General features: G+C 45.1%; 1 protein-coding gene across 1 annotated transcript in view; it reads right to left on the bottom strand.

Annotated features, from left to right (window-relative positions):
* IGFBP4 (insulin like growth factor binding protein 4) overlaps positions 1–12,551 on the bottom strand; it is a 47,349-nt gene extending 34,798 nt beyond the window's left edge. Inside the window, exon 1 of the mRNA XM_063138811.1 lies at positions 12,033–12,551. Coding sequence (XP_062994881.1) covers positions 12,033–12,390 — 358 coding nt within the window. The 5' untranslated portion in view covers positions 12,391–12,551. The remainder of the gene's footprint in view (positions 1–12,032) is intronic.
* Positions 12,552–12,566: the final 15 nt, after the last annotated feature.

Below are 12,566 nucleotides of genomic sequence, written 5' to 3'. Positions count from 1 at the left end.
AAACACAATCCTGTTCCCCAAACACTAGTCTTTTCAGTTCCTAGAAAAACGTCCTTCTTGCCAAGTTGTGCCTTTAAACCACCTTTGCTCCTTCCCCCTCTTCCCTTTCCTATCTCTGCCTCTTCCCTCTCCACCACCATTGCCAAGGGCATCGATTTGCCTTTGACACTCAGTAAAGAACGGAGGCAAAAATAACAATTTCAGAAGATTTTGTTCCTGGTACTGAGGCAACACAGAGAGAAAAATGTTTACTCTCTAGGCTACACATTAACCTGTTCACCCAGTGGTGTCTGCCGGGTAGAGGATACAAGTAAGAAGTCAGCAGTTCCGTCCAAGAGAACCCCACTCACCCATAAAGAGCTAAGACGTGTCATTCTGGATCAGCATTTTGTCTTGTGTTGCCAGTCAGTTGTGCCAGGAAAGTTTACTGTAGGACACAGCTGTGCTTCTAATATCTTGTTGTTAGCAAACTAGCATGTGGTAACCAGAGTTAAACTACCTCTGAACATAAGTTATATGCCTCTGGCTCTCATGGTTAAGAAACACTAATAACTTAAAAGGCACAACATCTGCCCCAAAAGGGTATGCTAGGTGTATAACATTCACACACACTTAAATCCCTACCCAGTGATGCAGCTGGCCCTGGCCCTGATAACCTATGTGATATAGCACACCCAGAGTCTGGTAACCTATATCAAGAACCCACAAAAATGAAAGTAACAGAAAACAGCTTTGCTAGTGTGTGTTTCTTATTTTCTATGCAGCCAACAGATGATGGAGAATGTTGGGATCATGGTTGGGTGTGTTAGGGTGACCATATGGAAAGGAGGACAGGGCTCCTGTATTTTTAACAGTTGTATTGAAAGGGGAATTTCAGCAAGTGTCATGTGTATGCATGCAGCACCTGGTGAAATTCCTTCTTCATCGTAACAGTTAAAGCTGCAGGTGCCCTGCCCTCTTTTGTATCTGGTTACTCTAGTATAGTTCCTGCAGCTTCAACTGTTGTGATGAAGAGGGAATCTCACCAGGTGCTGCATGCATACAAATAGCACCTACTGAAATTCCCTTTTCTATACAACTGTTAAAGGTACAGGGCCCCTGTCCTCCTTTGTATATGGTCACCCTAGGTGTGTATATATGTAGGCACTGAAAATGCAAAACAAAATGGACAGGGGTTAAGGGAATAAATACTTATTCACTTGCTACATTTATATCCCACCTTTCTCCAAGGAGCGCAAAGTGGTGTACATGTTCCCCCTTCTCTCCATTTTATCCTCAAAACAACCGTGTGGTAGGTTACACTGAGAGTCAGTGACTGGCCCAAAGTGACCCAGTGAGCTGCATAGTCCAGTAGGGACTAGAGCCGGGCCTCCCAAGGTCCAGTCCAGCACTCTTACCACTCCACCACCACACTGGCTACACCACACAAGGCAGAATCTTATAGCACCAAAGTACATGGCGCTTGTTGGAACATCTAGTAAAATATGTCTAAAGAATTAGCTTATTAGTTCAAATCAAAGTGTAACATTGGTGGACTGAGTCCACCAGGAGAAGAGCCTTCAGCGTGGTGGCTCCCCTCCTGTGGAATTCCCTGCCTCTGGAGGTCAGGCAGGCGCCAACCTTGTACTCTTTTCGGCACCTCGTGAAAACTTCTTTATTCCAGGAAGCCTTTCCTTAATATGCAGCCTTGAGTCTCTGTATTTGCTTCTTTTAAAAATTCATTTTAAGTGTTTTATTCTTTTTTTATTTTATTTTATTTTATCTTGTACACCGCTCCGAAATTTTTCAATGGGGAGCAGTATATAAATATTCTAAATAAATAAATAACATTCAGATCTACCCCATTGTACTACCTCTTGCCTCTCATAGCCCTGTTAGGATTGTCAGCTCACAGAATTATCCTTTCTACTTTACACTTAAAAGCACAGGATGGAGCCTCTCAACGTGTGGTTCTGGATACCCTATGTCCCTTGGATTACTTATCACACAATCTCCAAGCTATTTCCTTCTGCCCCTCTCTCTTCCACCTACTACTCTCTTAGATTCCTCCGTTAGTCTGTTTCATTTCACTCTATTCCTTTCCTTCAGCCAACCAATCTCAGAACTCTCTTCTCCTTGTACATTATTATTATTAGTAGTAGTAGTAGTATCCCGCCTTTTGCCCAATACTGGGCCTCAAGGTGGCCTTTACAAAATTTAAAACATATACATTTTAAAACCTATGAAAAGAAATATACAAAAGTTAAAAATATATTAAATATACTACAATATTAAAACATTAAACATTTAAAATACATGACAATTTTAAAGTCCTTAGCATAGACAGAGGCCCAGTTTATTCGGCAAAGGCCTGCCAGAACAAATAAGTTTTTGCCTGCTTCCAAAAGCACATTAGGGAGGGAGCCAGTCTAGCTTCCCTGAGAAGAGAGTTCTAGAGTATTGGAGCAACCACTGAGAAGGCCCTCTCCCATGTTCCCACCAGGTGCACCTGTGATGATGGTGGGACTGAAAGAAGGCCTTCCCCAGAAGATCTCAAAGCACGGGCAGGCTCATAAGGGAGAATGCGGTCCTTCGGATAACCTGTATAGGGTTTTATAGGTCATAACCAACACTTTGAATTGTGCCTGGAAACAGACTGGAAGCCAGTGGAGCTGTTTTAACAGGGGAGTTGGTGGTGTGCCCAGCAGCATGGGTGGAGCCAGATACGCCCTCATGTACTCCCCCAAAGTGGCTTTTCCAGTCCTTGGTCTCATGTCCTTCTTCTTCAGGACATGTATTAATCCCAATAGCCAAATTGACAACTTACCTTTACCCATCAAAGCTAGGCTGTGAGCATTTTGTTTCCACCTGCTTTATTCACTAAGCAGTTGGAATGTTTATGGACATTCCATAAGATCACACTAGCTTAATAAGTGTGAGAGGCATCACTGCCACAAGTGCAATACAACATAGATATCCCAGTACCAACAAGTGTTAGAGAAGCTGTTTACGTCCACTAATGGAGGAAGCCCTTGCTCAGGCTTCTTTCTCAAAAAGGATGTTCCTGTAATACCCCAGCTGTTTCCCAGATGTCTAATCTCCCCCAATTTCCACTGGAGGCAGGAAAGGCAGCTTCCTGTTGCAACTTCCAGGGTAGCATCCTTTGGGATGTCATGATTCAAAACAAAAGACCAGAATGATACAAAAAGCTGGAAAGCAGGGATCCTGCCATCTTCAAGCCAAATGGCAGAAGTACGTGTGTGCAACCCTACAGGGAATAAAGGTAGAATCACACAGAAAAAAACCATAGTGGAAGAATCAATAAAGAGACCATGCACAGCACTTACTATATAACAAAGAGTACCACTGCAGCATAGGACCTTTAGGCCCAATTATTTGGTCCATGCCAAGACTGATTTTTATCTGGAAATTCTGTGCCAAGATAACCTCAGTTCTGCAACCTGTGTAAAGTATGCAAGTTAAGGACATTTTCATACCTGTTCTTATTCTGTGTTCTGTTCCTATTAGGCATGGGGAGAAGAAAGGAGCTAAGCATGGCACTGAAGCCCCCTCCCACATATTACTAGAAATCATAGCCACCACCTATCCCCTGGCTCCTGAGATGTCATCAGCCGTTGCCCACAAACTTTCAGGACTCTGAGCAACTAAAAAGGCAAGAAACTTGCATCTTTACAAAACTGAAAAATGGATTATCTTAATTCTTAATTGATTTTTAAAAATTGAAAGGCATTTAGGATGTTTCATTTTACTTCACCAAATTTAAATGTTGGTGTTTTGTTTTGTTTTGAATGATCTTTTCTCAGAGGAAAAGACATGTATTTCTTTATCAAATGTAGAAGGTTGGATCCAGACAAAAACGTTGCTGTTAAAGAAGGTTCTTTGCGCTGTACAAAAGAGTTGGCAACCTTCTAAGAAGGGGCTGGTAAATATTCAGTACCAAATGATGAGGGTTGCTTAGCAAATGATAAGAGCTGAATCCAGAATGAAGTGGTCATTTCACTGTTTCATCATACGTCCATTTCATGGCTTATTGTGGCACATTTTAAAAGCACCAGAAACATATTTTTGGATGCAAGGTGGAGGGAGCAAAAGGGAGAGGAAATAGATTCTAAGGAGGCAAGTTCTGCTTCACCTATCATTTTTATATTTCTCATTAATAATCCAGTGCTAAATATACTTACTCAGAATTAACTCTGACCCAAGAAATTTTGTTGCTTGAGAGAAATGGCAAGATTTCACCTTCACCTCATGCAGATGCTTTTATTTATTTATTATTTTATTTATTTATTACATTTCTATATGCTGACCAGACTAGCTGCTGGATGTTATTTTCAACAATGGTAATGGGACACAGCATCCTTTATTCCACTTCAGGACAGCAAGCTGGATTCACTGCCTCACTGACATAGGAGCCACCAGCCTCCACTGTCCAGCAGTCTGATTGATGATGGATGCCCATTCCAACAATACACCAGGTAGGTTCATACTAAAGGGGAAGTGATCTTACTTACTGAAATCCTAGACTATGGTGACCATATGAAAAGGAGGACAGGGCTCCTGTATCTTTAACAGTTGTATTGAAAAGGGAATTTCAGCAGGTTTCATTTGTAAATATGGAGAACCTGGTGAAATTCCCTCTTCATCGCAACATTAAAGCTGCAGGTGCCCTGCCCTCTTATAAATCTGGTCACAGTATAGCTGCAGTATAGCTCCAGCAGCTTTAACTGTTGTGATGAAGAGGGAATTTCACCAGGTTCCCCATATATACAAAATGACACCTGCTGAAATTCCCTTTTCTATGCAACTGTTAAAGATACAGGAGCCCTGTCCTCCTTTTCATAGGGTCACCCTACCTAGACTGCACATAGGGAAACTGGGCACTTCCTACCTAAAGACTTACATGTAAAATTACCTTGACCCTATGTACTCCTAATCCATATCCCCGTCTCAGTTCCTCTATTACCACGTCCATCAAGGAGCTGGCTTATACCTTACATAGTCTTCCTCACTCCCATTTTCCCATTTCTATCTTCACAACAACTAAGGCCACAGCTAGACGTAAGGTTTATCCTGGGATGATCCAGGGTTCGCCCCTGCCTGAGCACTGGGACCCCTGTGTGTCACCTAGGTGAACAGGTTTGACCCCTGGACGATCCAGGGATAAACCTTAGGTCTAGCTGTGGCCTAAGAGACAGTAATTGGCACAAGTTTAGCAAGTGAGCACAACTACATCACCAATCTGCAAATGATCCCTCTTGCTGACCTGCTGCAAATCTACTAAGGCTGCAATCCTATGGACAGTTACCTGGGAGTAAAGTCCCACTGAATTCAGTAGGGCTTACTGCTATGGAGACAAGTATAGGATTGCAAGGTTAACTCGAATACTCCGTCTGCTGTGCACCACACTGGCTGTCATACGGAAACAAACCTGGAAGCAAGCAGTCAAAAATTATCTACTCCATCCCACCAACTTCCTCCAGATGGCTTGCCCCATTATTTGCCTCCCACTTCCACTCACAGGAGAGCCTCGTGTGGCACAGTGTGGTAAGCGGCAGTTACTGCAGCCGAAATTCTCCCCACAGCCTGAGTTCGATCCCAGCAGAAGCTGGTTCTCAGGCAGCTGGCTCAGGTCGACTCAGCCTTCCATCCTTCCGAGGTCGGTAAAATGAGTACCCAGCTAGCTGGGGGAAAGGTAACTGTGACTGGGGAAGGCAATGGCAAACAAAGTCTGCCAAGAAAACGTCAGCGAAAGCAGGCGTCCCTCTAGAGTCAGCAATGACTCAAGTGCTTTGCACAAGAGGTTCCTTTCCTTTCCTTTTTCCACTCACAGGGCTGGATGGTTGATGCTCTTCAGCTATGGAGGGGAGAAGGGACAGACCTACCAAATGGAGTATAACACGGTATAATCTGGATAATTTCTTTAGAAGCATTTGCTCTTTTTACTTGTTCCCCAGTAGCCAATCAGTTTAAAGACATTTTATTACATTTTTTTTCAATGTGTGACAGCATGTATTTCAATAGAAATGTTGTTATATTGCTCTTCCAAACCCATTCTGGAAAGGCAAAGTGTCATTATCAATATGTCTCTTGAGTTTCTTACAGACGAATCCTATTCTACTCAAAAGAAAGCTCCATTGCGTTCAATGGGACTTACTCCCAAGTAAGTATATATATAGGATTGGAGCCTCAATCTCACCTCCACTGATGATCTCACAGCATCTGAGCAAATGCATAATCAACATTTTACTAGTAGGTCATGCAAATGTGAGGGAGCTGGTGGATTGTTTCACCCCCAGGCTACTAGGGGTCCATACTAGGGGTATTTATTACATTTATAACCCAAAGCAGCATACATAATCCTCCTCCTCTCCATTTCTATTCTCACAACAACAGCCCTGTGAGGTAGGTTGGGTTGAGAGTGTGTGACTGGCCCAAAGTCACCCACTGAGCTTCTATGGCTGAGTGGTGACTAGAACCCAGACCTCCCGACTCCCAGTCTAACACTTTAGCTACTACACCACTCTGGCTCTCTGTATTTCTGAGAATACAAAAGTCGCCCAACACTGTTGAGTCAGAATTTGTGTGCTGCAACATAACAGTATTTCATGCTGTATCTTTTGCATTGTGGAAACTTAAAAGGCTGATGTATTTGCCACCCTAACGCGTTCCTTTTTAATGTTTTGTTCACCATGCTAACACTGAAATTAGTTACATCTTTTGTGTTGCTTTTTTTAAGGCTTTGGTTTGTTTATCTAGACATCTCAAATATCTTAATATTGTGACTCTTATGTCACTGAAATATGTTTATATTCATAACTTGGGAATTGAGGGTTGCCAACTTTCAAATCAGCCCCACCCTTGCAGTTGAATCTTACAGAGGATAGATCTGCTGCAATTAGCAGATGGAACTACATTGTGAAACCTGCTGATTTCTACATATCAAGTTCTTAAAGGCACGAGGGCTGGCTAGGATCAGGGACATTCATAGGTATGGCAGAATTTTTCACTTGCAGTTATTCCTAACTTGCAAATACCAGTCAAAATGCATGGGAGGGAACATGCAACCAAATGTCATCACTATTCATTCCCTCCAAAGTCTCATGGGAAGAGTTAACCACTTGCTCTCCAACATCACCTTTGCTTTTATTTGAGTATGAGGTTCTGTGTAATGGAACTAGGTGGTGGTGGTTGGTGGGGACATTCTTGATTGGCACCCTCTAGAACTCTGATCAGCCATGACTGAATGCTGTTTACATGGCCCTGACGTGTATGGCGTGCCACTTCCTAGCATAGCCCACATTTTCTCAGAAGGCAATGAGCTGCGATCACAAAGCATGTCCAAAACGTTTTGGGATGTTTGTACATGGGGTCAGTCCATTGATATAGGTAATACGTACTGGAACAATCCAATGGAAAGGAGGACTTGCTTGCTTCATTCATTTATTTATTGTCCCACTCTTCCTCACAAAGAACCCAGATGCTTTTTAAGTATACATGCAGGAGAGGGGATTTCAGCAAGTGCAGCTTTTTTTAGCCGTCCATGGCAAGCTGCACCTGCCTAAATCCCTGAATGCAGAAATGACCCGGGTAGTTGACACAGTTGCTCCGTGGTAAACCCCAGAGCTGAAAGCACTGAAACAAAATAGGAGATGGCTTGAGTGCAGATGGAGAAAAACTCCTAGTGGATGCAATCAAATACTACTGGTAAGTGCCTATGGTAAGGTATATTCAGGGGCAGTGAGGATGCAAAAAGACAATACCTTGCTGCCACTATCAAATCATCAATCTGCCACCCAGCGGAGCTTTTCAGAGTCGTCCAGGGGCTATTACATGCCAGCCCCAAGGACATGGTAGAACCCTCTGAGGCCCGCTGTAATATATTTGCTAGGTACTTCCAGAATAAAATCTTTGGCATCTGCAAGGACTTAGATTCCAGTGTTATAGCAGGTGAATCAAGCAAGGTATCCAGAGCACAGCCTTGTCCTGTTTTCTTGGATGAGTTTCAGTTGATACAGCTCGAGGATGTTGACATGGTGCTTGGACAGGTTCATGCAACCACATCCGTACTGGATCCTTGCCCCTCTTTGCTAATAAAAGCCAGCAGGGATGGAACAGCCAGCTGGGCCAGGAAAGCGATTAATGCTTCTCTGCGGGAGGGAGTGGTCCCAGGCCACTTGAAAGAAGTAGTAGTGAGACCACTCCTGAAGAAATCTTCCTTGGACCCAGAAAAGTTTAATAATTATAGGCCAGTGGCAAACATTCCATTCCTGGAAAGGGTCCTTGAGTGGGTGGTTGCGGGCCAACTCCAGACACTCTTGGATGAGACCAATTATTTGGATTCATTTCAGTCGGGTTTAGGCCTGGTTTTGGCACGGAAACAGCCTTGGTCACCCTGTATGATAACCTATGTCATGAGGAAGATGGGGAATGTGACTGTGGATTCTCCTTGATCTCTCAGCAACTTTCGATACCTTCTGGGACAATTGTTTGAGTTGGGAGTGTGAGGTTCTGCATTGCAATGGTTCCGTTCCTACTTGGTGGGTCAACTACAGAAGATGGTGCTTGAAGAACATTGCTCGGCCTCATGGAGTCTCCAGTATGGGGTTCCGCAGGGGTCAGTTTTGTCCCCCATGCTTTTCAACATCTACATGAAATTGTTGAGTGCTGTCATCCAGAGTTTTGGAGTGCATTGTCATCAGTGTGCTGATGATACACAGCTCTCCTTCTCATCTTCATCAGGTGGGGCTGTGGATGTGCTGAACCGGTGCCTGGCTGCAACAGTGGACTGGATGAGGGCTAATAAACTGAAACTCAGCCCAGACAAGACTGAGATGCTGTTAGTGGGTGGTTCTTCTGAACAGATGCAGGGTGTTCAACCTGTTCTGGATAGGGTTGCACTGCCCCTGAAGGAGCAAGTTCATAGCTTGGGGGTTCTTCTATAACCATCTCTGTCACTTGAGGCTCAGGTGGCCTCGGTGGCACAAAGTGCCATCTACCAACTACGCCCCTACCTGGACAGGGATAACTTGGCTTCAGTTATCTATGCTCTGGTAACCTCCAAGTTAGAGTACTGCAATGCGCTCTACACGGGGCTGCCTTTGAAGATGGTTCAGAAGCTGCAGCTTGTGCAAAATGCAGCAGCCAGATTAATAACGAGGACCAGGAGGTTATAACATATAAGACCAACTCTGGCCCACTTACATTGGCTGCCTATATGTTTCCGAGCCCGATTCAAGGTAGTTTTAACCTATAAAGCCTTACACAGGTTGGGATCACAATACCTGATGGAACACCTCTCCTGACATGAACTGTACACTACGCTCAACATCTAAGGTCCTCCTCCGGGTGCCTACTCTGAGGGAAGCTTGGAAGATGGCAACAAGGGAGAGGACCTTCTCAGTGGGGGCCACCCAATTATGGAATGACCTCCCAGATGAGGCCCACCTGGCACCAACATTGGTATCTTTTCGGCGCCAGGTCAAGGCTTTTCTCTTCTTCCAGGCATTTAACAGCATATGTTGAGTTTTAATTAATTAACCCCAGATCTATCTTTGGCTGAAAGCTCAAGGTTGTTTTTAAATGGATATTATCTTTGTTTGTTGTCTGTTTTTATGGTTTTAAATTTTGTATATCGATTTTTAATGTTTAATGTTTTCATCTTTTGTAAACTGCCCAGAGAGCTTTGGATATGGGGGCAGTAAAGAAATGTAATAAATCATCATCATCTTGTATCTAATCAGTGTAAGGCAGCATATGTGGTTTACTGGATCCCCCCCCCCCCGGTAAACCCCCTTTCTTGCAGGAATCTCTCACTGAAAAAGTCCTTTTACTCCTAATTCTTTCAGATACTATTGCCCCAGTCCTTGGCTTTAGGGAGCAAATTGCATACACAAACTCAACCTCCCTCCCCATTATTTGCTTCTATAATACAAACTTCCAGTCCCCAGTGGCCTATACTTGAGATCATAATGCAGATTAACATGCTATAGCAGGGCTGTCATGTCCCCTTCACATGTGCTCTCCCACACTGGAGGCCTTCAAGAGGCAGCTGGACAACCATCTGTCAGGGATGCTTTAGGGTGGATTCCTGCCTTGAGCAGGGGGTTGGACTCGATGGCTTTGTAGGCCCCTTCCAGCTCTGTTATTCTATGATTCTATGCTCCTGGTAGCATTGAGCCACTTGGTGCGGTCCCATGTTGCACCACAGGGTTAGGGTTATTTATTTACTGCATTTATATCCCACCTTTTTTCCTCCAAGGAACCCAAGGCAGCGTACATAATCCTCCTCCTCTCCATTTTATCCTCACAACAACAACCCTGTGAGGTAGGCTGGGCTGAGAGTCTGTGACTGACCCAAAGTCACCCAGTGGGTTTCCATGGCTGAGTGGGGACTAGAACCTGGATCTCCCAACTCCCAGTCCAACACCTTAGCCACTACACCACACTGGCTTAGGGTTAGGAACAACTGTGTGCATCTTTCCCATCCCATCCGCCCCAGGTGGTGTGTGCCAAATGTATGGGGAAGGCCTAGACAATTGACCCTGCCTGCGTGACTGTGTCGTTTGCACATGTGCCATTGCACCACACAAATGTGGCTCCCCCACAGCTGGAATTGTATGTGCAAGTGGTCCTCGTACTTACATTGGCTAAATAATAATAGCATGCCATGAGATGCAATGACTGGGGAACAGTCAGCATGGGGGAGGGGGAGTTTCACCTGTTGAATTTCTGTCTGTTGTGCAGCTGTTAGAGACACAGCAAAGAAAAAAGCCTTGTCAACCCTACTGAAAAGAGGTTAGTAAGTAGAGGTCTTTGCCCTTTCAATGTATGTTGGTGGTTGTAGCATAGACAATGGCCTAGTACCAGAGGAGTTTGAATTAATTAAATCCAAAATAATTATGAGGGGAAAGGCAGAGAGGCGCATGAGCCGTTAGAGAACATACTTGTAGGCATTTAATGGGGACTAATTCTGCCTTGAACCACCTTTGCTGCCTTTTAGATTTCTAAGAACTCTGCCCTATTCTAGACTCAATTCTACATACAGCCTGCATTGAAAATGTCGGAGGAAGACACCCAGGCATTCCCATTGGACTATTCAAGCAGCAGGCCCTATATACACTTATCTAGGAGTAAGTCCCATTGAGCCCAGTGGCATTTACTTCTGAGTAGACACGCAAGAGATTGTACTGCATGCCTCCCTTCTGTAACTGCAACAAAAGGGAAGTCCAAGCATGCATAGGGATATCTGATGGACATAATTAATTAAATCCAAAATAATTACAATCTTGAGGAAGAGACTTTGAAGCTCCAGGAGAAAACACTTTCTTGCTCTCTATATAGAGCAGAGAGGGTTGGTTGGCAAAGTCTCCTGTTAACTCTCTCCCATGTGCCAAAATCTATCAGCAGAATCTTGGAGGTAATTTACCTGACCGACATTTCAGCCCCTTGCTATCTCCCGAGCGTTCACGCATGAGCAGCGCTACTCTATACAGCACCACCAGGACAACATACAAAGGGGAGGAAGTAGATTCGCCTGGCTTTCAGCTGTTTCTTTTTTCTCACTGCATCTGCACATGTGAGCACTCTTCCCTTGCCACGGAAGACAATGCAAAATGTGAATAAAGGCAGCCTATAAAATAATTTCAGGTAGGTTTAGAAAAAAAACTTGCAAGAAGTAGAGGAGTCTGTTACCTCTGACTAAGTGCCACTGCCACTTCTGAACATGTGGACACGCCATTCTTGTGTTTATGTTGGCAGCCAACAAGTTGTTGCCCAGAAATGCTTCACAAGGGCTCCCAAGAGTGCACTGATCATTGATGTGGTGCTAGTATCCTTCCAGGCATTGGTCAATAGGTATGACTGTGCCCAGCTGGTTTTCAGAGCTGGCAGCTTGAAGACTATTTAAGCATTGCCCACAAATGTAAGGTACCCCAAAACAAATTAGCCTTCCCACATCTGGGATGGACACCAGAAGGCAATCTCTGTGAAATGGCTGCTGGCCTGGGGTGCCCCATTGCCCAATGCCCCCTTACCTGTGGACTGGATGCTCTCTTGGATAGCTTCGACTTCAGACAGCTCCATGCACACCCCTTGGCCGTGCATAAGCGTGTGCAAGGGCTTCTCCATTCCCCGTGGCGGATAACATCGTAGCCCGGAGCCGCAGCGCGGTGTGTAGACCCCACAGGGCATCCCCTTGGCCAGGGCACAAGTGGCACAACAGCCGCAGCCAGGCTCCTGCACCAGCTCTTCGCATCCAGAAGGCGCCCTACAGCGGGCCAGCTTCTCCTCGGAACATGGAGGGCACTGGATGGCCTCAAGGCTCACGGAGAAGCCCACCTGGGCTAGCAGCAGCAGCAGCAGCACTGAGACAGGCGGCCTCCCCGAGGGCATGGCAGGCGGGCAGGCGTCACTGGGAGGTTAGGCACCGACAGGCAAAGGTTGCGAAGCCCGGCGTTGCTGGCGGAGCAGAGAGCCTGTTCTCCGGCGAGGGGCACGCTCTGCACTGAAGGGGGGAGAAGCTCATTCTTTGGACTTTATACCACTCTCTGGCCACACCTCCCTGCTCG

The sequence above is a fragment of the Elgaria multicarinata genome, chromosome 11 (assembly GCF_023053635.1).
Source record: "Elgaria multicarinata webbii isolate HBS135686 ecotype San Diego chromosome 11, rElgMul1.1.pri, whole genome shotgun sequence".
In the NCBI taxonomy this organism is placed as follows: Eukaryota; Metazoa; Chordata; class Lepidosauria; order Squamata; family Anguidae; genus Elgaria; species Elgaria multicarinata.
The sequence above is the reverse complement of the archived record's forward strand: the minus strand, read 5'-3'. Positions and strand labels throughout refer to the sequence as shown.